Source organism: Littorina saxatilis, linkage group LG2 (assembly GCF_037325665.1).
Source record: "Littorina saxatilis isolate snail1 linkage group LG2, US_GU_Lsax_2.0, whole genome shotgun sequence".
NCBI lineage: Eukaryota > Metazoa > Mollusca > Gastropoda > Littorinimorpha > Littorinidae > Littorina > Littorina saxatilis.
This window is the reverse complement of record NC_090246.1, coordinates 38,188,016-38,214,672: the sequence shown is the minus strand read 5'-3', so window position 1 is coordinate 38,214,672 and position 26,657 is coordinate 38,188,016. Positions and strand designations below refer to the sequence as shown.

General features: G+C 40.9%; 3 protein-coding genes across 3 annotated transcripts in view; 1 reads left to right on the top strand and 2 right to left on the bottom strand.

Annotated features, from left to right (window-relative positions):
* Positions 1 to 2,366, bottom strand: part of LOC138958939 (retinochrome-like) — a 33,698-nt gene extending 31,332 nt beyond the window's left edge. The window contains exon 1 of the mRNA XM_070330282.1: positions 2,217 to 2,366. The gene's annotated coding sequence lies outside the window, so the exon portion shown is untranslated. The remainder of the gene's footprint in view (positions 1 to 2,216) is intronic.
* Positions 2,367 to 5,002: 2,636 nt separating this feature from the next.
* LOC138952887 (uncharacterized) lies at positions 5,003 to 6,280 on the top strand. Its single transcript, XM_070324641.1, has 3 exons — positions 5,003 to 5,222; positions 5,368 to 5,592; positions 5,982 to 6,280. Exons 1-3 carry the CDS (start codon positions 5,003 to 5,005, stop codon positions 6,278 to 6,280), a joined length of 744 nt encoding a protein of 247 aa, XP_070180742.1.
* A 4,816-nt stretch (positions 6,281 to 11,096) lies between these two features.
* On the bottom strand, positions 11,097 to 24,921 carry LOC138958938 (growth hormone-inducible transmembrane protein-like). The gene is made up of 8 exons (XM_070330281.1): positions 24,745 to 24,921; positions 22,430 to 22,649; positions 21,731 to 21,842; positions 20,976 to 21,117; positions 18,899 to 19,097; positions 17,965 to 18,063; positions 17,072 to 17,243; positions 11,097 to 13,469 (listed from the first exon to the last, which is right to left on the bottom strand). The coding sequence occupies exons 2-8, from the start codon at positions 22,641 to 22,643 to the stop codon at positions 13,385 to 13,387; spliced, it is 1,023 nt and encodes a 340-aa protein (XP_070186382.1). The 5' UTR covers positions 22,644 to 22,649; positions 24,745 to 24,921; the 3' UTR covers positions 11,097 to 13,384.
* Between the last annotated feature and the right edge of the window lie 1,736 nt (positions 24,922 to 26,657).

Sequence of the window (26,657 nt, the reverse complement as noted above, 5' to 3'; positions counted from 1 at the left end):
TGCACTTTCAGTATTTTTTCTCTGGAACCCTTTTTATATTTAGTCAAGTTTTGACTAAATATTTTAACATCGAGGGGGAATCGAAACGAGGGTCGTGGTGTATGTGCGTCTGTCTGTCTGTCTGTGTGTGTGTGTGTGTGTAGAGCGATTCAGACTAAACTACTGGACCGATCTTTATGAAATTTGACATGAGAGTTCCTGGGTATGAAATCCCCGAACGTTTTCTTCATTTTTTTGATAAATGTCTTTGATGACGTCATATCCGGCTTTTCGTGAAAGTTGAGGCGGCACTGTCACGCCCTCATTTTTCAACCAAATTGGTTGAAATTTTGGTCAAGTAATCTTCGACGAAGCCCGGGGTTCGGTATTGCATTTCAGCTTGGTGGCTTAAAAATTAATTAATGACTTTGGTCATTAAAAATCGGAAAATTGTAAAAAAAAATAAAAATTTATAAAACGATCCAAATTTACGTTTATCTTATTCTCCATCATTTGCTGATTCCAAAAACATGTAAATATGTTATATTCGGATTAAAAACAAGCTCTGAAAATTAAATATATAAAAATTATTATCAAAATTTTTTTTTCGAAATGAATTCAAAAACACTTTCATCTTATTCCTTGTCGGTTCCTGATTCCAAAAATATATAGATATGATATGTTTGGATTAAAAACACGCTCAGAAAGTTAAAACGAAGAGAGGTACAGAAAAGCGTGCTATCCTTCTTAGCGCAACGAATACCCCGCTCTTCTTGTCAATTCCACGGGCACTGCCTTTGCCACGGGCGGTGGAGTGACGATGCTACGAGTATACGGTCTTGCTGCGTTGCGTTGCGTTCAGTTTCATTCTGTGAGTTCGACAGCTACTTGACTAAATATTGTATTTTCGCCTTACGCGACTTGTTTGACTCCTATACCGGCCCTACGCTTTAGTCCATACGCAAACCAGCTAAAGGTTCATAAATCGTGTATCCTAATTCGGGTTTTGGCAAGTGTAACAAATTAAGTAAACTGTTGATCGATAACATATGCGTCAGATACTCGACCATGTTAAAGGGTTCAGATTTAGTTCTCCCTGCACGGAATACAAAACTGTCAATGAAACGGTTCAGGTAACAGTATAGGCCTACGAACGTCCGGCACTTACAAAGCCCAGAGGCAAGTAAACAATTGTTTGTCAATTTTTCTTTGGGGCGATCATCGAAATATACCGCTCTCAGTTTACGTGATCAGATATGCATCACTTATGGCACCAACCTAAAGGATCATTCAAATTCTCTATCAGGCGTTGTGTCCATAGAGCTTAAAACAGCATGTATAGCTTCGTGTAAAACATCTTGTCTCTGAACTAATAGATGTTATTCTCTGAGGAGAGCATGCTGGGTGTTTTATGGCAGATATAGAATGTAGGCTTTAATTAAACTTCACACAGAGCTAGGATTTAAAATCTTTCTAAATGATTCAGTAACGCTACGACTGTCTATTTTCTGCACTAAGTGAATTATAACTCCATTATAAAAGGACTGGGTGGCCGAGTGGTAAACGCACTTGCCTCGGAAGCGAGAGGTTGCGAGTTCGACCCTGGGTCAGGGCGTTAGCAATTTTCTCCCCCCTTTCCTAACCTAGGTGGTGGGTTCAAGTGCTATAGTCTTTCGGATGAGACGAAAAACCGAGGTCCCTTCGTGTACACCGACTGTATATTGTGTTATTGTATTTGTCAGACTTGATTGTACCAAGTCCCTACACATGTTGTAATGCGCTTAAAGCCAAATTTTTTTTTTGGGGGGTAAGGGATAGGCGCAATATAAATACACTTTATTATTATTATTTATTATTATTACACTACATTGGGGTGTGCACGTTAAAGATCCCACGATTGACAAAAGGGTCTTTCCTGGCAAAATTGTATAGGCATAGATACAAATGTCCACCAAATACCCGTCTGACTTGGAATAATAGGCCGTGAAAAGTAAATATTCGCCTTAATTGGCTTGAGATTTACTGGCCGATGTGAATGCGTGATATATTGAGTAAAAAATTCCATCTCACACGGCAGAAATTAATATGTAAAGCGCTTAGAGAACGTCAAGCGCTATATAAATCGCCCCATACATACATACATACATACATACATAACTCCACGAGAAGCTCAATGCAAAATGCACATTATGAATAAACACTGCCATATCTGATCATTGTGAGCACTGATCACTTACCTTGTGAATATTACCTTGCCGTTAGTTCAGTCAATCTGTCTCACGCACTCCCATCCGGCGTCTGCCGTTCCCGCGAAAGATGTCGTCTGCTCAGTACTGTGTCCCCAAATGTCGTCAGCTTCGCCAGCATTTGCTGCTACACCGCGACGCCCTGCCTCACTCCCCGGTTGAAAGTGATTGAACCCAGTGCTAATTGGCATGCTGGTTCTAGGCTGTTCTCTTCTCTGTGTCACGCAATGTACCGAAATGAGCTTTGTTGAGAAGCGATATCGTGCTGGTTGAGATTGTTAGTCACGGCTGAATCTTTGTCATTGTCTGATTTTGCCGTCAGCCCATCATTATCACTCCCTGCATGCGAAAAGATTACGCAGCCTGTTAATCGCATCCTTTGTGAAGGACATGAATGACTGTCATTTTAGATGTATTAATGATATTTACATGTCGTGTCAACAAATCATGAACCTCTTTGCTACCATGGAAATACTTTTTTTGTTTGTTTGTTTCTTTGTGTTGCTTCGTACTGTGGCATTAAACAATGGCAACCAGTACACCCTCTGCCCTTGTTAACAAAGTACTATTGTTGGGTGGGTATAGGCAGTCCAGATGTATACGATAAGATAAGATAAGAAAAATTGTAATGTCCATTTTCATTGTACATAAACATGGAAATTTGCTTATAACACAAAGACAACGATCAACAGATTAATCGTACACAAATACACTACTAAGATCAACTTTTACATAACTATAAGCATTTAAATAATTAGTTACATATCACAGTAACCGACGCTCTTAAATACAGCGCACCCAAACAGTTGCATAGAACACACACACGCACACACAAACACACATACACACGCGCGCGCGCATGCCGCACACACACAAACACGCTGACATACACGCATACACACACACACACACACACACACACACACACACACACACACACACACACACACACACACTGGTAGGTATATTGCCTACATAGTCGCAGTGATCATCTCAGTCGATCGTACTTTTGCTTTTCTTCACAGTTTGTCTCTCAGGACTTGAATTTAACAGACCTTACTGATTCCATAGATCTACAATAATGTTACCATGTGACACATCCCGGATGAAGTTCTTTGGCACTGCGTCCAGTCTCCAGAAAGCTGCTGGCCATGGCATGGTCTAGAAAGACCCAGATGTGACCATGATAATTATCTGACTCTCAAGATCTAATGTGAAAGTTGGGAAAGAAAACGGACACACGTCAGCTAGGGCTTATTTTTTTATCCACTGAGGCATCAGAAATATTGTTTCATCACAATGACTGTTTTGTCTCTACATATCCCCATGGTCCAGAATCTTTGCGATAGATCAAGTTCTTTAAATTATTAATCGTAAAATTAAGATAAGATCGATTGTCTTGTGTCATTCGACCACGGCGATCACCACAGTGACTGTCATGGCACTGTTGGCATTTAGGACACCCAAAGCCATCTAGTTGTAGTTGGCTAGGGTATTCAAAATGCACTGTGGGGAGCGGACAGCGAAACCGTACTATAGGGAAAAACATAATTAAGTTAGGACACTACACGTGCTTCATATCAACACTTCTGGCAACAAATATATATACATGCTTACATCTCTTCTTTGTCTTGAATAACTGTCACTGTAATTTTTGCCTGCCAATTTCGTGCAAGAGCGGATAACCGAAGAGAAATGCTGAGAAATCAATGTATTACTTGAGTCCGTGGATGCTAAGCTGTGGACTCTGAGATCCAGTATTAGCGCAAGTGAAAAGCTCCTCAATTATGTGCGCTTTGATATGGCGTGATATAACAACCATATATATGTCACGGTAGAGATGAAGATCTGGTAGAAACGTCGTTTCTACCGGTAGAGACGAGGATCGTCGTTTCTACCGGTAGAAACGACGATCCTCGTTGGTAGAAACGACGTTTCTACCAGTAGAGACGACGATCGTCGTTTCTACCGGTAGAAACGACGATCGGATTAAAACGTTTGTGTGTGTGTGTGCAATGTAGGTGATTTTGTCAATTATGAACACAGTTCTATCTTACCGGAATGAACTCATTTTTAACGTTGTTTACAGAGCACGTGCATTTGTGGGAAATGTATTGAGAATGTCAGCAAATATTGTTCACCTACTACAACTGCCTTCACTGACCAGACGAAGACAGCAATCACAACTTTTTTTTTCCTTCAGAGTGAACACAATTCGTGAAATATCTCTGTTAGTTTGACTTCCGAAAACAGTATTCCACAGACCTTCAACATTCTTATAGCCGGCTATTTTAATTGTTGCTAAGATTGTTGACAATGGAACAAAAAGAAGAGTTCTACAAATTGTTAAGGCTTCACATTGATAGCCTTGATTCAACAAAAAGAGACTCGATTACAGTTGGGAAACCAATTATTTCGTTAGGGTTTCTGACGCGAGTTCAAATGGATCTGATCGACATGAGAACAAGACCCGATGGCGACTTCTCATGGATCATACACTTGAGAGACCACTACTCAAAATTCAGCTGGGTCCACCCAATGACATCCAAGCGCGCAGTCGAAGTGGCCGAAAATGTCTTGAAGACGTTCTACTTATTCGGTGCGCCAAAGATTCTACAATCTGACAACGGCAAGGAATTTGTAGCAGGGGTTATTTTGGAGCTGGTGAAGATCTGGGAAGGAATGATTACCATTAATGGACGTCCACGCCACCCACAGTCCCAAGCGGCTGTGTTGAAAGGGGGAATGGAGATTTGCAACTAAAGCTGGGAAAATGGATGGAGGCAAACGAAGACAAAGGGTGGACCCAAGGTCTGCTACACATCACATACGCCATCAACACCTCTGTCAGCGAAACAACAGGGAAATCGCCGTATGAGGTGGTCTTCGGACAACCGCCCAGGACTCACTGCAGCACACTGGAAATCCTGGCTAAACAAGGCGTCTTGCTTGAAGAAGATAACCATGAAAAAATTCCATCTCACACGGCATTAATAGGTAACATGCGCCTTGAGTCGCCTTGTGTGGTGAGATACGTGCGCGATATAAATCCTCGTAAATAAATAAATAAATAAATACAATAAATAAATATCGGACATGTTTCAAGATGATCCCTCACAACCAGAGACCACTCATGCCACAGTTTCGGAGCTTTTGGAGCCGCTGCAAACACCAATCACTTCATCCAATGATCGTCACAACAACAAGTACCATCTTTTAAGCGATTCCGGCATTGTGGCAATAGCGACGGAGATCACCAACAGAGACATCGTCCACGGACAAGTTGTTGACAAAGAAAGTCAATCGGTGTTTGAGATAACCCAAGTCGTAGATCCAGAGTTTATCCCGAGAACCAACAACCCGTTTAGTGAGCCCCTAAACAAGGGTCAATACACGATCTGGGATAACACAGCTGTGACGCCAGCAGATGTGCTCGACAACACTCGTGCCACAACCAACCGATATAAACGTGGTCGTGAATACAATCTGTTAAACGAGACGGGAGTCGTGGCAGTTGCAACGGAGATCCTTGGCAGAGAGACCGTCCACGGACAAGCCGTTGACACAGAAAGTCAATCGGTGTTTGAGATAACCCAAGTCGTAGATCCTGAGTTTATCCCGAGAACCAACAACCCGTTTAGTGAGCCCCTAAACCAGGGTCAATACACGATCTGGGAAAAAATACACGTCGTTCCCGTTGAATCTGTCGAGAACCGTCACAGCAAGATCCGATTTCTTACAATGAAAACGATACAGTTGGGATACGCATTCATGAGGTGGACAGAACAAACACAGATCCTAAACTTCTCCCCTGCAAAGTCCAGACTGTAGAGAAAAAGACTACTGAAAATGGGTCTGAAATTGTCTACAAGCTTTTCACAAACAAAGGAAAGCTGAAGAACACCTTTAAACAGGCAGATTTGATCGATCTGAGAAATGTGCAATTTGACACTCTCCTGGACGTCGACATTGAGAGTTTAGAAGACATCAGCGTCAAGACAAGTCACCAACTGGGCAAAGGGGGCCTCCGTGTGCACGTGCAGAGGAAAATATAACACCGCTAAATGCAAGTGCAAGCGAGCAGCAGTACCCTGCTCTACAAAATGTCACCCTAAATCCACCCGATCGTGTCTGAACAAAGACAATCACTCTGGTGAGTGAGTGTACCCCTCTTCTGACAATTCTTCTAGTGCACTAAATGCAGTTCCAAACTGTCTAGTGATGAGCAAGCCTTTTATGGGGGGGGGGGGGGGGGGGGGGGGGGAGGGAGAGAAGAGCACCTGCAGATTTTTGCTAAACTGCTGACATGTCAAAATTCAAAGTAGCCGATCATCTTGGGGGTTCGGTCAACTTCCGACGTGTATGTAACGAGTGAAAAAGACTGACCCAAGCATGTTGAAAGGCATCCTGACCTCAGGTCAAAATGAGTTCGGCTCATTCTCTCCCTGACAGGATGCCTTGAGTTTCCTTGTCTGGCAATTCCAAGGAAACCGATTTTTTTTTTATTTTTTTTTACATATTTAGAGCTTTTTGTAATGTATCATTGATATAAGCATGCAGATTCGCGATCGTCGATAATGATTTTTCATGGTGTTTTGTATAATTTTTTTAATTACACAGGAATTGATATGTAAGACAGTTTCAAGCGAGCTATTTTTCGCGGCTGTATTTACTGTGCAAACAACTCTAAATATGGCAAAAGTGTCACGTGATAATCAACCGTTTGGTTTCGGCGCTCACTGGAGCAGACGATTTTTTCTGTAACCAGTTGACAGTGATGAAACCATATATTACGGTCTCCTTCCGGCAGCAGTCCCAAAATTTCGACCTTTGTTTTGACCTTAGAACGATGTCTTTATCATAACTGTGAAGAACATAACGGAGATAACTGTCGAAGTCGGCCAATCTGCAATCATTTTCGTCTCGCGAACACTGATCTCAAATTTTGATCAGTGCTCGCAAAAAACATATGGGAGATAACTCTGTATTTTTGTTTTGATAGATTCGCGTAGGACTGTAGCGTCCGGTCAGAAAGATAACTGGCGATAGCCGTTGAGCGATGACTGATCAGAATGGTTGAAAGGAGCCAATTGATGTTCTGACAAATTAATGTAATTATCCGGTGCTGTTTCTGGCCTAACCTCTTGATTAATTGATGGCAGCTTTCAGCGAGCATCATGTCGTGAGTTCAAAGATAGCCTACTCTAAGAGTAAGACGCGTTGGGCATGTCAACATTCACACTCAAACTAAGGCTATAATTACCGTTCAATAGCTGAATCAATCGAACTTCTGTGTTCATGATGAATACAAAATCATGAACGTTCACCGAGTCTCGCTGACACCGTAAAATGATTATCTTCTTAAACAGTTGCTTGTTTCAATCACAGAAGCCGGGCGAGCAAGACAGAGTACTAAGGCTCACGGGCCGATCGAAGCTCCAGACTTAGATACAAACTTCGATATATAAGTTATTAAAGGCACAGTAAGCCTCCCGTAAACCATCACAGAGCTCCCCGAGCGTCTACAAACAGTACAAGCTTACTTCCATTTGAACGCTCACCGAACGGGAACATCCTGGCTGCTTTCTGTCGAGCGTGAGAAATTTTCAAAGAATTTATTTTCGTGGACTTGGGCTGCTACAACAATGGCGCCTCGTTTTGGTGCTGGACGGCTGTTATGATACCGGAAATCACGCCCGGACAGTAAGCCTCCCGTAAACCATCACAGATACTGTCAGGCTTTTACACACAGTACAAACACGCTTCCATTTGAACACTCACCGAACGGGAACATCCTAGGTGCCCTACGTAAAGAGCGAGCAATTTTCAAAGAAATAATTTTTCGGATTGTCTCCATCTCAATCGGACCCATCCTGAACTCAGGTCAAAAATGAGTTACTTCCCTTCAACTGGCGATAGCCGTGGAGCGATGATTATCAGAATGATTCGGACCGTGGTGCGTTTTGGCGCTAGACCTAACTTTTAAAATCTAAATAATAAATTCTCAGCTTGTTACACAAACATTCTTAAATCATAAAAGAATTCTTTTTTCATCAAGACAAGATCAGTACAATTTGAAGTTTTGAAAGTTTGAAAAGCCTGAAAGCAGGGTCACGCAAGGTCGTGATTTTCGTAGCAGACGACGGTTTATAGGCAGTCAAAAGCCATCGCTAGAGTTCTTATGAATCGCATTCGTTTTTTTCGTGAAAAGTCAGAGGTACATAACGTGCTATTGCAGATAAGCTCACAGCGAGCCCCATTCAAATTACAAACTGACGACTGCATTGTGAAAAAGGGAAACTGGATCACACGGGTTCACGATGGCTCAAGGGTAAGATAAACCACGCAAAAATAAATTCTTTGAAAATTGCTCGCTCTTTACGTAGGGCACCTAGGATGTTCCCGTTTGGTGAGCGTTCAAATGGAAGGGTGTTTGTACTGTGTGTAAAAGCCTGACAGTATCTGTGATGGTTTACGGGAGGCTTACTGTGCCTTTAATTTACTGTTGTCACAATTTGGCGGTTTGGGCTTGGAATCAGCTCTTTTCCTCTTCAACGTCAGACAGCAAAACTGAAAGCATTCCTGAAAGTCTGGTTGGTTCAATCCTTGCAGGAATAAGTATAGCAGTCTTAGATAAGAAAGGTTGTTGGATGTGTTAATCAAACAGTGTACCAGGGAGAAAAGCGGGGCTCGGCGTTACGATTGTGGAGTTTTCTCAGTTCAAATCTTAAAATTGTCGAAACGCGCTGACACATGAAACAAAGAGGGCTGGAATATCATAAACATAATTTGCCTTTTTTTTCAAAATCAGTGCCAAAACCTGACTCATGTGATAAACTGAGCAGTAGAAATAGAACAAGGGGGTGGGGGCAATAATTTTAGTGCTTTATCTGAAGAAACTGAGCTACCCAGTTAAAACATGACAAACATCGTTAAAAAAAATCACAAACGTGTAAAAGCAAACATTGAAAGCTTAACCCATGAAAAAGCCCTCACTGAAACATCACTTTCAAAAGAAAAAATAATACAGAAAAAAACACTTGTTTACGGAAATATAGGACACATCGATTGTCCTGTCTGCACGTGCCCATACAACGTGACCACTGCACGTACACACGGAGAAAATGATGCGCGAGCACAGCGAATCGTGAGGCCTGTTTCCAACAATCGGAACTGACAGCTGCTCGATAGCACTAAGGGCACGATAAAATCGCAACATGTTCAGCATTATTTTCTGATCCGATTCTGCGGAGTTGCTCGTCGATCGTGTGTGTGACGAGATATCACGCATTTTTCTGGACTGCGCCGGTCGAACAGATTACGATGATGTTAGTTGATGTCATTAAATCTGGTTTGTCTTTCGTGCATGAGGTTTGTTGCGAGAAAAGATCGATTTGGGTGAAGTGTTGATGTAGGCCAGCGTATATAAACGGTACCAGTTAACATTTTTTCAACGCATCAGATGCTATCGCTGCGATAGGGACAAAGAGTCGACTATGCCTGGCTGGTGCTCTCTTGCATTCTGATCATCATCGGTCTATGTCGTATCGCCGGGATAAATGAGACCCGAAGGGAAGTAACTCATTTTACCTGAGTTCAGGATGAGAGAAGAGTAGATGATGGTTGTGCAATAAAAGCGCCAGTATTAAGATATACCAATTAATACGTGCGTGTGTGTGTGTGTCTTTCTGTGTCTGCGTGCGGTTATCTTTGTTTTTACATTTAGTCAAGTTTTGACTAAATGTTTTAACATTGAGGGGGAATCGAGACGAGGGTCGTGGTGAATGTGTGTCTGTGTGTGTGTGTGTGTAGAGCGATTCAGAGTAAACTACTGGACCGATCTTTTTGAAATTTTACATGAGAGTTCCTGGGTATGATATCCCCAGACGTTTTTTTCATTTTTTGGATTAATGTCTTTGATGACGTCATATCCGGCTTTTTGTAAAAGTTGAGGCGGCACTGTCACACCCTTATTTTTAAATAAAATTGATTGGAATTTTGGCCAAGCAATCTTCGACGAAGGCCAGACTTTGGTATTGCATTTCAGGTTGGAGGCTTAAAAATTAATTAATGACTTTGGTCATTAAAAATCTGAAAATTGTATTTAAAACTATTTTTTTATAAAACGATCCAAAATTAGGTTCATCTTATTCTTGATCATTTTCTGATTCCAAAAACATATAAATATGTTATATTCAGATTAAAAACAAGCTCTGAAAATTAAAAATATAAAAAATATTAAAATAAAATTTCCGAAATCGATTTAAAAACAATTTCATCTTATTCCTCGTCGGTTTCTCATTCAAAAAACATATAGATATGATATGTTCGGATTAAAAACACGCTCAGAGAGTTAAAACGAAGAGAGGTACAGAAAAGCGTGCTATCCCGCTCAGCGCGACCATTACCGCACTATTCTGGCTTGTCGATTTCACTGCCTTTGCCACGAGCGGTGGACTGACGAAACTACGAGTATGCGGTCTTGGTGAAAAAATGCAGTGCGTTCAGTTTTATTCTGTGAGTTCGACAGCTTGACTAAATGCAGTAATTTCGCCTTACGCAACTTGTTCTTTCTTTCTTTCCAAGCAGCCATGATACGGCCTCCATAATGTCATGATGTAACTGACTGCAGAGCCCAGAATAAAGAAGCAGACAGAGAACTGCCATGGCTACAACTCAACCGGTATCAGTGGAACTGCAGTTAGACGACTCGATCAGAGCTGTAACAGGTTATGCTGCAGGGTTTTTTGTACGCAAACATTTCTTTGATTCAAGTATAGAAATAAAGTCACGTTCAGACAATTCCAAACCAAAGCACAGGCACATACATACTCACACACACACACACACACAATCACGAACAACCAGGCATTGTTCACTTTCAACATCTCAAAGTTTGTATTTCCTCTCTGTTCTTTTTTCTACAAGTATATTTACACTGCAATCAAGCTTGGTCTACTTGCAAATGCACAAAACAAAATCCTGACATGCAGATCAAATAATAATTATGTACCTTTTAATATAATTTGTGCAGCTATATGTTTTAAAGGGGACACTACTTCAGTAAACAAAATCATGCAGTTTTCAGGTCCAAAATTGCTCACAGAGAAAAAAGAGTATGAAGAGTGCCTGAATAAAGTTTTCACAATTGTCAAAAGTGTGTTTTTATACAAATATCTTTTTACTATTTTTAAAAATGCCTCAAAGTGCACATTTCAACAACATTTAGTAGTAACCTCAGCTCTTTCACTGTTGGAGATCCCTGCAGCAATGAACTTAACCCTGAGTGTCTCAAAAACTTGATGTCCCATCATTTCTGAATTTGTGTTAACACAGTCATCTCTCTTGCAGATCTGTAATAAACCTCTCAGTGTTAAAGCCAAACTACAAATACATGTAGCTCCCTGGTCTTATGTGGGCACCTTGACTATTCCCTGTAACACATCCAAAGCTTCTTTAAACTTGCTAGTCTTTCCTGCAAATAAAAAAACCAGCAACAAATAATGATCTCACGCTCTATGTTATTTCTGGATGTGTGACAATTAAACCCCTTTGACAACCCCATTGAAAACAACTGCTGCAAAGTTCTACAAAATGATGATATTTCCTTGTCCTTAATCTGTTCTTGGGGATGTCAAACAGAAGAAAAAAAGGCTTCATGGCAAGACATTTACATTTACAAACACAGTCTGACAGGTATACACAAATCATAAAAGAAAAAGTATGCCGTTTTAACTACAGATTTGTTTTCTTTCTATGGACAAACTGTGTACACCTGTCTCATAAACACACATAGACCTAGACTCTTGCTACACTGTTTTCCTGTACCACTACAAATCTGTGACTGTGCAAAGTATATATCATATGCCTTCACAACACTGTTTGTGTCTGATAGTTGTATTTACTTAGAAATCAGTTACAGAAAACGAGTGATCAAAAATAAAATATTTCACAAATTGCCAAGCATACATTTTGTACAGCAGTGAGCAGTAAGAAGACTTAATTAAAGCCAACTGGAATTTTACACCTGAACAGTCATGCATAAACTACTTTTCCAACAAAGATAATTCAAGCTAGACTAAGTTTTGATATCCGGTTACTAGGTCTTATATGTAGAACATTAACAACTGAGCAGGATTCTAATGGCTTTAATAACAACAACAAACCTGGGATATCAGTTTTTCAAGCCAGAAATGCGCCTGCTTGTAAGATGCATGGGTGTAACATCAGAGTTAGTTGTTTTTCATTATAGCAGGTTAAAGCAAGTTATATAGCAGCGAGCTAGTTGCTTCCCCCTGCTCTGAAAAGCTTGCATTAATATCAGGCACTCTTAAAATTCCTGACAAATTTATTACTTGAAAATGTCTATTACAAAGCAGATGTTACAATAACTTCTCAGAAAACGACTGCTCTGTTACATCTATACTTCAAGCAAATAACAACAACAAAAGCATGTGTGTGTGTTGGGGGGAGGGGGGGGAGGAGGACCCAGAAAAAAATCTACAGGATTAGTAACGTTGTTATACGTTGTACAGACTAATACTAAATAAACATAGAACTGTGCTTTATTTTAAACAAAATCTGTGAACCAAAACTGGTTTGCCTACTCTATGAAACTGTTATGAGCAAAGAAAAGCTCATTTTCACAATTTACAAAAGGCAAAATAGATTGATAAAGAGGTTAGATACTAACAGTTTCGTAACTCAGCATTTTATCTCTTGTAAGAATATAAATAATTCCAGTTAAATTTGGTACATATTTGCAGTTGTCTGTATCTCATACACAAAATGTTAGAAAATCTGCAATGGCAAATATTATAAGACAGACTGCAAACTGAAAAAGAAGCATACAAGGCATCAAAAGCTTAACAAGAAAGTTCCTTAATTGTTAAATGAAGCATTACAAATAAAATCACAAGTACTTGGCAAAAAATAAAGTGGATATTATGTTGTACTGTATACGCAATTCAAATTCTTTCCTGGGAGAAATCTTACTTAGGCACATGCGTACATCCACACACACACAAAACCACTTCATCTGGTCTTTTCTCACACATCTTATCCGTACATTCATAATCATACACAACAAGATCAGAAGACGTGCACAAAATAAACAGCAAAAACATCACAACAGCAAAGCAAACAGTTTTTGAGACAGTTTACTTTCGGCGTCCACCCCCTCCGGACAGGATCATGGCGATGCGGATGAAGATGTTCACGGTGTCCAGGTAGATGCCAATGCTCCTATGAAACACAACGGGCAAAATCAATTCATGAAGGTCAGGGATTCTTGTTATTAAATTCAGGTTACTGATGCATAAACAAGGATTAAGTTAATCTTCCCCAGACTGAGTCTTTGACTACACACGGAAGACAGCGTGGGTCGGTAAGGACACACACAGGAAGAACAAAATCAGAAAAGTAGTGCACACATCTCATGGCTCAGTTACCTCCTATCCTCTTATGCTTCCAGCTCTGTCATCAAACTAGTGTCACACTATAACTTTTTTTATTTAACTTTTTTTATTTCAACCACCTGTTGCGTTTCTGTGTTTCTTACTAATCTTGGTCTGTTTCACTTAATTTACTTCACGATAGGTTGGCAGCTTGCTTGCTTGCATGCTTTCATCATCAATCTTTTGCTTGAATAGTCTTTCACTTGCAGCACAAGCACATGATCTCACAAGCCCCCAACCACCATTACCTTCAGTCGACGCGCTGTGATACATATGCCCTTTGACCTTTTCTACAAATAGACGGGGGTTATCCCGAACTAAAAATAGAATACAGGATGGTGGGACAACTGTTCAAAAGCACTTGCGTGCTAAATTCGATTTTCAATACATGACTCAAAACCTTTGGAATGAAATAAAAGGAATAAAATGCAAGAATAAGGATCTCAGAAAAAAAATTGAATTTTTTTTTACACAAATTCTTGCACTTGACCGTGACCGCCGGGTCAGAGGGCGAGCGCTCTACCAATCAGCCAACCCGGCACACTGTTCTCCGGGGTGAAAATAGACAGTTGAACTTCAAACATGCATTACACGCGAGTTCTAGAGCATGTGTCAACTCGTCAGTCTATGGGTTTCTCCGTTCGTAATTGTGTATTGTACGTTCTTTCGATCTCACTGTTCCAGGAAAAATAAGTTGATAACTGACCTCATGCTCCTGTTCATTTCATCCAAGTTTGGAAAGCAATCTCAAGCAGCGTTAATTTCAAGTGTGACCGACATTTATGTTGTAGTCTGCCTCCGAAATGCATTGACCAATCGCCGAAAGGTGCTGACGTCATTGCATGAAAGGATTTCCCTACCCAGAATTTCCATGGATTATGAGACTTGGAAGATTTAGTTCGGGACGACGATGCTCTATGGCCAGTTTATTATATAAAGGGAAGCAAGCGGTTAAAAACGGGCATCGACAGAGCCAATAAAAGGGGATGCTTTAACTTGTACATAATATATGTGTGCTAGCAGTAAATGTACTTAGTGGGCCTGATTTCATGCTTTTTGTCTGATTATTCCCCTAGTGGTTGCATAGCAAGTGGTTATGCCCATGCATGCATTGATTTATGCAGGGAGATGTATGACTTTCATTATCGAAGAAGTGAAGCGACCTGCTGTTCGGAGTTTGTCATGTGACAGAGTTACCTTCCACAGGTGATTTGTTTAGCATCTAACCAGGCCGTCATGTTGACAGGGTGGTACGGCTGAGCAGCATACTAGGGGTAGATCTCTGCCACCTTGATGACTTGCTGCTTGCCATAAAGCAGGAACATTCACTATTAAACTATTGAACAACTGAAGCAATCTGTAACTGGCATGTTGGTGGGGTCGTAAGGCTAAGCAGTGCAGGAGGGGTAGTTCTCTGCAACCTTGATGACATACACAGACCTGTTTAGCCTAAACCTGAGCCAAAAGTACTTTCCCAAAAAGTTGAGTGTATTTTTCAAAAAGTTGGTGTACTTTGCAAGCAAAGCCATATGGGCTAGGGAAAATGTACGCGTGGGTGCAAACGTGTTTGTGTAAGAATAGCATGTCTTGTGAACACCTTCAGAATTTAACTCCTTCCAATACAACAGGGATAAAACAATTTTATTTACCTGTCAGTTTGTAGCATAATAACCAGTGTCTTCCAAACAGATTGATAATGAAAAGATGAAGTTCGTGAAATAACATCTGCGGTTGACAGTGGCAAGTTCATTTTTACAATCATCTCAGAAAACATTGCTTCAGCACGGACTACAGCCTTTTCTTCTGGCAGGATTTGCTTTGCGGGAATGAACTTCATAATTCGGGGACATAGCTCAGTTGGTAGCGCGCTGGATTTGTATTCAGTTGGCCGCTGTCAGCGTGAGTCAGCGTGAGTTCAAACCCACGTTCGGCGGAAATTTATTTTCTCAGAGTCAACTTTGTGTGCAGACTCTCTTCGGTGTCCGAACATCCCCCGTGTACACTACATTGGGGTGTGCACGTTAAAGATCCCACGATTGACAAAAGGGTCTTTCCTGGCAAAATTGCTTAGGCACAGTTAATAATTGTCTACCTATACCCGTGTGACTTGGAATAATAGGCCGTGAAAGGTAAATATGCGCCGAAATGGCTGCAATCTACTGGCCGTATAAAATTTCATCTCACACGGCATCATTGCAGAGCGCCTAGAACTGTACCCACGGAATATGCGCGATATAAGCGTCCTATTGATTGATTGATTGAATTCCTTGGCAGTTTTGGAACTGCAGTGTCGTTCGATGTCATATTTCCCAGCATGGGCAACGGAGAAATCTGATTTACAATAATTGCAGTGTGCATGACTTTTTCCCACAGTAGACTCCACAATTCCTGGCTCTTTCTTATAGTTCTCCAAGAAAATCTGCTGCTTCTGCTGTTTAGACTTGGTACAGTCATCCGAAACTGGCAAATTTTTCCGCTTCATTTTGCCATGATTGTCCAGACGATCGCACGTGCCAACAACTGAACGAGGTTTCCACAGCTGAAGACTCGCTGTCAGAGTTATCTCCCTTAGACCAAAACCGGTATCAGTTGTACCATCCCGTAATCAGCACACCAACACCGGAAAACGTATTCTAGACTTTTTCTTAGTCGTATTTTGTGCGTGTGTCGCGTATTGTCGTACCGATAATAATTTGGCGTACAAAATACGCCCAAATCGTACTGGTAAACAGGTCTGCATAGACTATTGAATAACTGATCCTATGTGTAACTCACATATTGACGAAGTAGTAAGGCTGAGCAGTTTCGCAAGGGTATAGTTCCCAGCCACCTTCATAATTCACTGCATTTCGTACAGCAGGAACATAAACTATTGAACAACTGAACCAATCTGTAACTCGCATGTTGACAGGGTAGTAAAGCTGAGCAGCATAGGCCGGGTAGTCCCCAGCCACCTTGATGACCAGCTGTGTGTCGTACAGCAGGAACATAAACGATTGAACACTGAACCAATCTGTTACTCACATGTTGGTGATGTCGTAAGGCTATAGGAGGGGTAGTTCTCAGCCATCTTGATGACATAAACTATTGAACAACTGAACCAATGTGTAACTCACATGTTGGTGATGTCGTAAGGCTTTTGGAGGGGTAGTTCTCAGCCATCTTGATGACATAAACTATTGAACAACTGAACCAATCTGTTACTCACATGTTGGTGATGTTGTAAGGCTATAGGAGGGGTAGTTCTCAGCCATATTGATGAAATAAATTTGAACAACTGAACCAATCTGTTACTCACATGTTGGTGATGTTGTAAGGCTATAGGAGGGGTAGTTCTCAGCCATATTGATGGCATAAACTATTGAACAACTGAACCAATGTGTAACTCACATGTTCACAGGGTCGTAAGGCTGAGCAGCGTAGGAGGGGTAGTTCTCAGCCACCTTGATGATTCGCTGCGTGTCGTAGAGCAGGAAGAGGCCGAACAGCACCAGGCCGCCGTAGATGGAGATAGAGTACAGGCCAGCACCCAGCGCTGTGCTTGGGGGTAGGAACATGGTGCCTGCAAGGATAAGGGGAACGTGTGATCAGTGATGGTATTTGCATGAAATATTTTGCATGTGTGAAAAGTTGGATTCTCAGGATTCTCTGGAGGTTCTGTTGATTGTTGAATTTCAAAGTCCAATGTATTTTGTAAAGCGCCCTGAGACTGCCGTTAGGTGTTGCATAGTTATACATACAAGATTTAATTCTATTTTGACCTTTAATGCTTGAAAAATGCTGCAAAACGGGCTAATAAAGATGAAAGAAAGTATTGCACATAAGCCCACCTGTGTAAGAACTCTCTCTCTCTTTCTCTCTCACACACACACACACACACACATCATACTCACACACACAGGTCCAAGAAGTTACACACATAATTCCACAAAGTTATACACAAGCAAGCAACCATACTTCTACACATTATCTGTCAACCTTACACAGACACACACACACTCAGTGACACACATCCCTAAAAACTGCTCTGAATCAATTGCTGATTTACACTAATTACAGAACTGCTGCTCATCATGTAGCTACTCTCTTTGACCTGATATTGATAAACAAAGGGAAGTAAGCAATCTAAATGCACAAGGCTTGGGTAATAGAACAAGAGAGAGTTATGCTGAATCGGTCTCCTGGAAATTGAGAGAATAACAAGCATTCAAGAGAACAAGCGACTTTCATCCTCAAATACTGGTTTTGACTCCAACAAAATTAACAAATTAAACCCAACTCACCGATAGAGGAAGCGAAAACAATGCCCAGACCAATGGCCAGAGGTCCCCCCATGTAGAGAAACTTATCACTGGGTGCACACATTGCAACTGTTGACAGACCTGCACACACAAACAATTACTTGTTAACAACCAAGTACAACAACTTCTGTCAAGTCTCTTCAAATCAAAGACTGCTATCACAAACATCTCACAGAGAACGCACAAATTGAGTTCGGTTTTCCTTCTATTACAAATTACACCAATTAGGCTCTCTGTGAGGAAATTAAGACATTAATTTCTGCTCCACATCTATTGTGCCACAAACCTCAGTCAGATTGAGTAATCTGTGAAAACTAATAACCGTTACTTGTATACAAGAAAGAGAATATCAAGCTCCGCCTTCAATAACATAGGCAACAATTTTCTGGTGTGCACAAAAGTTTGAACATAAAATGTTGAACAAGAGGATTGGATTTGACACAGTGCAACAAACTCAAACAGGGGTACAGTCAAACCAGCCCTTGCAACTGCCCGCCAACAACCTGTTAATAACGGCAACTCTGTCTATAACAACCCGTTTGATTGTTCCCTTGGATGGTCGTTATAGATAGCTTCGACTGTATACACTCATAGCAAACGTTTTTGACAACCTTTCACTGGAACCAGGAATGGTGGGACAAATATATGGGTGATTAAGCACGTTACGACCAAACTGAACATCCTCGGAGCCCTAAACCTGACAACATCCTGGGAGCCCCAAACCAGAAAATAACTTGCATAGCTGAAAACCGTACTACACAATTCTCTGATTGAGCGTCAAATCATAAATGAATGTTTTAACATTGTTACCAAACCGTGAATCAGGAATAAACCAGAAAATTAGCACCCGTGCAAATTAGCAGACGCCCCTCTCTCAAAGACAATTTATCAGTCACAACTTCCACACAAAACTTACCTCCAACAACACCGGCAGTGTACCATGCAGCCCTGGTGAGGAGGGGTCCTCCCAGCAGACACATTGGTGCCACCACTGCACCCATGATTCCGGCATGCACCATCCACGCCATCTGTTTCGTGCCAAAGCCCTCCTTGTACGGTAGTGATCGCGCCACCATGCCAGATCCAATCATGGCTGCAAACGTTGCTCCAATAGCCTGCAGAGAAGAATTAGGTACAATAAGAATAACAATAACAACAATTAAGGGGAGGTGGGCCAGTGCAAAATGGACAAATTGATCAAAACCCTGTTTTAAATTTTTTTGCAGATAATGGTCTCATAACATACCTAAAATGCATGTGTGTCTGTGTTTTTGTCTAAAGTGTCATATTTATGTGTCAATAAAGACAATATTTGAATAGTTTATCTTCAACGTCGTTTTTCTCATGTCGGCCATTTTTGCGGCAGTTGCATCTGTGGTGTTGCGATTTCTCTGGCTGTAATTTAGCTAGAGCAATAATTTTTTGTGCAGTTTGTGCAGAATATCACATTCTGGGGGATTACGAAAGGATTTTGTTGCCATTGTATTGCAGTCATAACCAGGTTATTTCAAACAAAAATTTTGCAGGGGTTACCCTAAAGTTTGATGGTTGTAACAAAGAAATGTCCCTAACTCCAAATATAAATATAATAATCAAAATCTGCTTCGTAATCCCCTAGAGCATACCCAGAAAGATAAAATATAACAATAATTAGAAGTGTGACAATCATATCTGCTGAAATATTATTTTCCCCCTGTACTCCAGTTTTGTCTGTTTTTGACTGTTTTTGTGATGTATGTAAAACAAACAGCAGCAACCCAAAATACAAAAAGTGACTATCATTTATCATTATTTATTCATTACTTTCATAAAATAACATTCAAACAAAATAAAACATTCAAATTAAAAAAAAACAGTGCACTGGCCCATGGAAATGGAATTTTTTATTCGACATGTCTATAAACCTGACTGTCAATGATTATAAAAATACACATTGTTATAAGATCTATTAGGACATTCCAAAAGACAGAAGGACATAAGACACATACGTTGCATGTGCAGTTATAACCTTTGGCAATATCCAGTTAGCCCAGTGCGAGCTTTGTCCCCTCACTAAATTAATCTTAAAAAAATGTCGCTCTTCTCTCAGCATATCAATCAATCAATATCAATCAATATGAGGCTTCTATCGCGCGTATTCCGTGGGTACAGTTCTAAGCGCAGGGATTTTTTTTTTATTTTTATTTTTTTAAATTTTATGCAATTTATATCGCGCACATATTCAAGGCGCAGGGATTTATTTATGCCGTGTGAGATGGAATTTTTTTACACAATACATCACGCATTCACATCGGCCAGCAGATTGCAGCCATTTCGGCGCATATCCTACTTTTCACGGCCTATTATTCCAAGTCACACGGGTATTTTGGTGGACATTTTTATCTATGCCTATACAATTTTGCCAGGAAAGACCCTTTTGTCAATCGTGGGATCTTTAACATGCCCACCCCAATGTAGTGTACACGAAGGGACCTCGGTTTTTCGTCTCATCCGAAAGACTAGCACTTGAACCCACCACCTAGGTTAGGAAAGGTGGGAGAAAATTGCTAACGCCCTGACCCAGGGTCGAACTCGCAACCTCTCGCTTCCGAGCGCAAGTGCGTTACCACTCGGCCACCCAGTCCCTGACATCACTTCCATGGGGCTGTATCTCGAGTAGGCCGTTTCTTTACTGAGGGTTGATGGTTTGAAAGTTTATTGCATGGTTGCCTCCCTTTAGCAACAGTATGTCTTTCTGTGACCAGTACAGGCTGGGAGTACCCAAAAGCTTTATGTTTCTTTCTTCTTGCTTTTCTCCCTTGAGCTACAAGTGAGATCAGGATTTGACCAAACTATGGCATAAAAACTCTTTTTTTATATATTAAAAAAAAAAAAAAAACCACACAAACAAAACTGACGAAGTGTGGAGTTTGAGTTTGTGTCCTGGCTGTATATTGTTAATTGCAACATGTCATGTATTGTGAATAAAATGTTGTTTAAACAAGACAAATTACCAGCCAAGAGTTCCTCATCATCATGCTGAGAAGTCTAGGGTTACGACTGATTGCCAGTGCAGACGCAGCGGTGATGCCCAGGCCCCCGCCAAAGTACATGTATGTGTCACGGATACGCTGCCGCACTTCAGGGGACCACATTCTGAATACAGACAAATTAAAACCAAGGCAATAAAAGACATGATAGTTATAATTAAATAAATTATAACAGTCGTACTGTACGACTTACTCTTTGACCCAAGACTTCATACATACTCCACTAATTTTAGCATCTTCTCAGACAACCCTCTTTCTCTCATTTCACTCGAAATCCATTCTTTGAATCTAAAGCTGACACAAGCAAGCAGGCTCTCTGTCTGACCCAAGAAACGCATACACTCCTTTTAGCACTCTCACGTGTGACACTGCACCCCCCGCCGCCCCCCCCTCCCCCCCTTCTTATTCATTCATTTGCTTGACCTGACGCTCACACCTTCTTCCACAAGCAAGCAGAAAATGCACTTCAATCAAAATTAACACAGTGCATGTAAAACAAGAATGCTCACTGAGAAACTGGGCAGTAAATTGTGTAATCATAAAACATACATATGTCTATCCATTATGTATGGTACCTCATCTTCTTTCTTTCATTTCTTTTGTTTAAATGTGAAATATATATGCTGGTCAATGTGCCACAATGAATTTCTCATTTGAGATAATAAAGTTTGCTATGTCTGTCTGTATGACTGTGTCTTATGAAATTGATAAGGCCTTACACTGATCTATCGATGGCACCGACTTCATTGGAGAGACCCAGGCCATAGAAACACAGAGCACCTATGCCCACCAAGGACGCACCTGCCACCAGTCCTTTGCCAAGGTTGAAAGCTAAACAGGACAAATGCAAGCCACACTGCAGACACCTTTCAAGATGACCATGCTAATCTCTGTCAAACAGGAACCGATATGGTTTTGCTATGCCTTCAAAACATCTTCCATAGCATAACACGATAGCACAGAATGGTTCACTCAGAGTATTGAAAATAAAAGGATCTTCATAACTAAGGTAGTGCAGGTTACTTACAGAGCCAACAATTCAACGAAAAAATATGTCACAGCTAAGATGAACATAATTTATATATATATATATATTCACACTTCTACGACTCACAGTCACAATGATGCAAGCAACAGTAAAAAAACTTTAAACCAATCTCAGAATCAATTACTGGTCCTGTAAGAAAACTAATCAAGGTATCTGATTGTCAAAAATAACCATATTCTGTATACATGTGTACTGCAAGCAAGTTGTAAAAACTGCAACATCATTAAAGCATATGTGTTCACAGTACCAATAAAATGCAGAATGAATATTCTCTAACTATCATAACATTCACCCCCCCCCCCCCCCCCCCCCAACAAAAGAGCATAACAAACAAAAAAAGAAATACTTTTTTAGGTACTATTATTCATACCAGTATCTCCAGCAGGGGCCATGATGGTGTCTTTCCATGTTCTGGTCTTTGTGGCCCTTCTGAGTGCGTGGCGTGACTCTGAGGCATAGGTCTGCAGGCGCGTGGCCAGACAAGGCTGCTTGGGGAGAAGAGCTGGGACGCTGGTTCTTCCCAACGTTGTGACAAAGGCTGTCAGGGGGAGGGTGCTGCACCGTGCAGCCTGTGCCAACATCATTTTGATCTGAAAAAAAGCACACAACTGTGATAGTCTACACATGAGTTCATGTCTTAAAGGTTATCCCGTACCTTGATGTTGTGATGCTCTACAGTAGATGTTGAGTTGTTTTATTTTGATTGTGTTTCTTTTTATGTTGTACAATTAAATGTTATTGTGTTGTTATTCATTTATTGTTACGGACATTCTCTAGTTACGACATGACGCCATTTTACTGTCGTAACACGCTCACTATTATTCATGTCCCTTGTTAGGACATACTTGTATGTACTGGTGGTTGATATTCCAGATATCCTCTCAGTGATTGAGGCTTATATGAGGCTCAGTGATTATAGATTTCACTGTTCCTTTAAAGGCATATGTACTCGATGACTATACACGCTAATTGCTTTACCAACAGCTGGAGACATGCTAAATTAAGTTCCCTGCAAAATATTGTGGTCTAGGACCCCTTCAATGTTGAGATATGTTAATTTTCATTTTGATCTGGATCGTCCTATTTATAGATTTGGCAACACATGTAACGTTGATGCAAGGGAGCTAACACTGCGGCTTTGTTGACATCCTCACTTTTTCAGAGGCTAGAACAAGCTGTAATGCATGTATTATGGTCCGCGCATGGTGACATATCGTCATTATATGGTCTTATGGTGCGTTTGACATCGATTATGGGCAAACTACACTTTGTAAACACGGGAGCGCGTACATATGCCTTTAACGGGTTTATTCCGTATTTTTGGAATTATCTGTACTAATGGGCAGAATGTGGGGAGTGAAGTAGTTGTTTGTTCAACCCATCCCGTTATTTTATTTCTCCAAACAAGGATTGAATCATTTGTGTATGATTTGTGGTGGAATTTCCTCCATGGTGTGTACTAGGATGTACTGTACTGAATGTTGGGTTATATTTTCCACGTATGTGTCCTATGCGTACAGGTTAATTGGAGGGAAAATGTAGTGGTTGTTTGTTTGCATCAGATGGTTTCGTCCTCCATTGATGCAGGCATAGTCCAACTCGCCAAACTGCAATGCTTCGTTGAAAGTCTTTCTGGGGGCTCGTTTGCGCTGCACCTGCAGGGTTCGCGACGACCGAACGTAGAGCTGGACAAACGCGTTCGTTTCAAAGTCCGAGATAACTTTTTGCAACCTGTTGAAGTACTCGAACGTACTTCCTACTGTCAAAACTGCTTCGCTGTGAAGTCCGCTATCCATGACTAAAGTAAATCGGCCTGCATACGGGTAGAAACGCACAACCACTACTAACGAACTGTTGAACACGTCTGTCCTCACTCGACCCATGCTTTAAAATGGCCGCCCAAACCGGATCAAACTGGAAGTATAGAGCGCGGCCCTGGCGGGAAAATGCTTTGTGGCGTAATCAAAGCAAAGAAGGGAAAAGTTACGGGCGGCGTAAGTGTAGACACTGCGAAATTTGTATTCCTCAATTTCTCCTGAATTCAAAAACATGTATACATAAATTAAATATATGGTCACGTTTACTCTAAAATTAAAAATGTGCTCAGAATTACAGAAAATAGGTTAAGCAACTACTGCATTCGCTGCTACGGGCGGAGACATAAGCGACCCGTCTTGGTCTTTGGTTGTGGCTAGTCGAGACTATCCTAATATAGTCTCTTGACTGTTCTTTGGTGTTAATAACTTAATCTTTAAATTTGATGCCGACAGCTTAATTGTCATTGACTAAATGTTTTTTATCGCTTCACGAGACTTGTTGTTTTTTTTTTTGTTTTTTTTTTGGGGGGGGGGGGGGGGTTCATGGATTACATCAGAAAGGGCAAACTATAGACCAAAGACAAATCAAATCGACAAATCATCAAATGCATTCTCTCCTATTCCCAAGCTTTTGACTCTCGACAGACACGATCCTTAGTTAAATGTGTAGCTAAACACAATTTTCTAAAAATCCAACACACCTAACGTGTAAATAATTCTAAAAGTATAATCAAACTAGTACTAGCAATCAACACTGCAAACACTGAAACAGAACCTGTGCACAACTGTCATCTTTTCAAGATCAAAATGTTACATCATGCAAAACACTGTTACAACATGCACAGATCTGCTCCGCAATATATATTACCTCTGTCTCTGTTAAAAGTTTTGTGTATCGAAATGTCGAATATCACAGCAGACAAGAAGGTCACGCCTGAAGTGCGTCAAAACTGTTGTTGTTTTTCCACGGTACGCTCTTTTTGCGTGTTGACGAACCAGAAAATTCTACTGTGACGGTGGGTTATTTTATACATGTTGGGCGCAAAGTAAGAATCCGGGGCAGAGTTGGAATAATCGGGATTTCCCGAAACCTCATTTGATTTCCAACAAAGCGCCGCATTTCCGGAAACGAGCTGCCTCGTTCTAGAAATGGCAACCCTTCGACTGGCACAAAAAAGTATACCCAATTCACAGGTCATGAATAAGGTTTATAAAAAATCAAGGTCTTATACAGGGGAAGTCTTGAATTGGGGGTGTGGGGGTACACTGTGTAACAATTCTCTCACTAGTGACACTCAGCGCATGCAGCTAGCTAGTTGCCGCTGCTGTCTCGATCTATTTTGAACACAATGATTTTTTTTCTTCTCAGAGTAGAGTGTTAGTTTGTTACAACAGGCTGAAATCATCTTTAATTTGAATCAACATTTTGCAACAATCACTGAATCACATCAATATAGCGCACAGACTGACTCTCAAGTTGCACATTACGTTTCAAGAGCCTAGATTACCATGCAGTGACAAGAGCCTACTCAGTAAAGGGACGTAATGCTGTCGATCTCTACAGCCCAGAGAGACTGTGTGAGTTTAATATATAATCAGTTAAGACCGAGTAAAAAATTATTACAATCGATAGTTACCAGTGAAAAGTTATATCGGAACACTCTTGTTGTGTTTTTGTTGTTGTAAAATGTAAGATCTGAAACGTTAAAAATTACGTAAAATTGGTGCGTTTTGGTCGAGTGGGATGGGTCGTTGAACTGTGTTGTTACAGCCCGCCGAAGTTATCAAAAGTGTTTTTTGCTTTTTGTAATTCGGTTGGTTTGGTGCGTTATACAATGCATCTGCTTTTTCAAGACTAAGCATTGATCACTTTAAAACACAAGGATCATCATGGGCCATCATGACTTGTATCATTTTACATCGCATTTTAAGAAAGAGCAGAATCTTCACTATGCGCGCGGTACATTTCTAAAATCGCGTAGCGCAAAGTTGGAATTCCTACAATGGCGGCCATTGTTGGAATTCTAACAACGCGCGGGTCATTTCCGGAAAAGCGCCGATGACGAGATGGGTCGCAACAGACACATCTATGGTTATTTCCCTTTCGAAAATGCCGGTCTGACTAAATACTACGCGACCGCACGCGGCCGCACGCGGCCTTACGCTACCAAACTAAAGCATGTACATGTACTTTTTATATATATTATCTTCACAACATTATCTGACTTTATACCAAGTTTCAAGTCACAGAAATAAAAAATAAGGGAGTTATGATGTATTTTGCGACGAGCTATCGAGCGAAAGTGAAAGCATCGTGGTTCAGCGTCCGACCATGTTCGCATTGATCTAAGAACGCAGGCTCAACCTCAAAATAAAGAATGTTCATGTAATACTGTCAAGCTTTTACACACAGTACAAACACCCTTTCATTTACACACTCGCCACTTTTGAACATCCTAGGTGCCCTCCGTAAAGAGCGAGCAATTTTCAAAGAATTTACTTTTTGCGTGGTTTATCTTAGTATCTTACCCCTGAACCATCGCGAACCCGTGTGATCCAGTGATCCAGTTTCCTTTTTGGCTCACGTAAGTGTAGCCTATGCGATGGTAAACTTTGTCTGTCTGTGCGTGCGTGCGTGCGTATGTATGTGTGTATGTCTGTGGTAGAAACTTTAACATTTTTGGCTAAACACCGAAATACTCATTTCACGTGGTTAATTTTCAAGCACCATCTTCAAATTATTGAAGCAATGATCAACATTGTGTCGGCATGTGTGTAGTT

Coding starts and splice junctions, on each gene's coding strand:
- LOC138952887 (XM_070324641.1), top strand. CDS start 5,003: ATGGAGGCAAACGAAGACAAAGGGTGGACCCAAGGTCTGCTACACATC. Junction 5,223..5,367: donor ATCTCACACGGCATTAATAG/GTAACATGCGCC, acceptor CTCATGCCACAG/TTTCGGAGCTTTTGGAGCCG. Junction 5,593..5,981: donor GAGAACCAACAACCCGTTTA/GTGAGCCCCTAA, acceptor AAAACGATACAG/TTGGGATACGCATTCATGAG.
- LOC138958938 (XM_070330281.1), bottom strand. CDS start 22,643: ATGATGTTGGCACAGGCTGCACGGTGCAGCACCCTCCCCCTGACAGCC. Junction 21,118..21,730: donor GGTGCCATCGATAGATCAGT/GTAAGGCCTTAT, acceptor GTCTGTATTCAG/AATGTGGTCCCCTGAAGTGC. Junction 19,098..20,975: donor TGATGAGGAACTCTTGGCTG/GTAATTTGTCTT, acceptor TCTTCTCTGCAG/GCTATTGGAGCAACGTTTGC.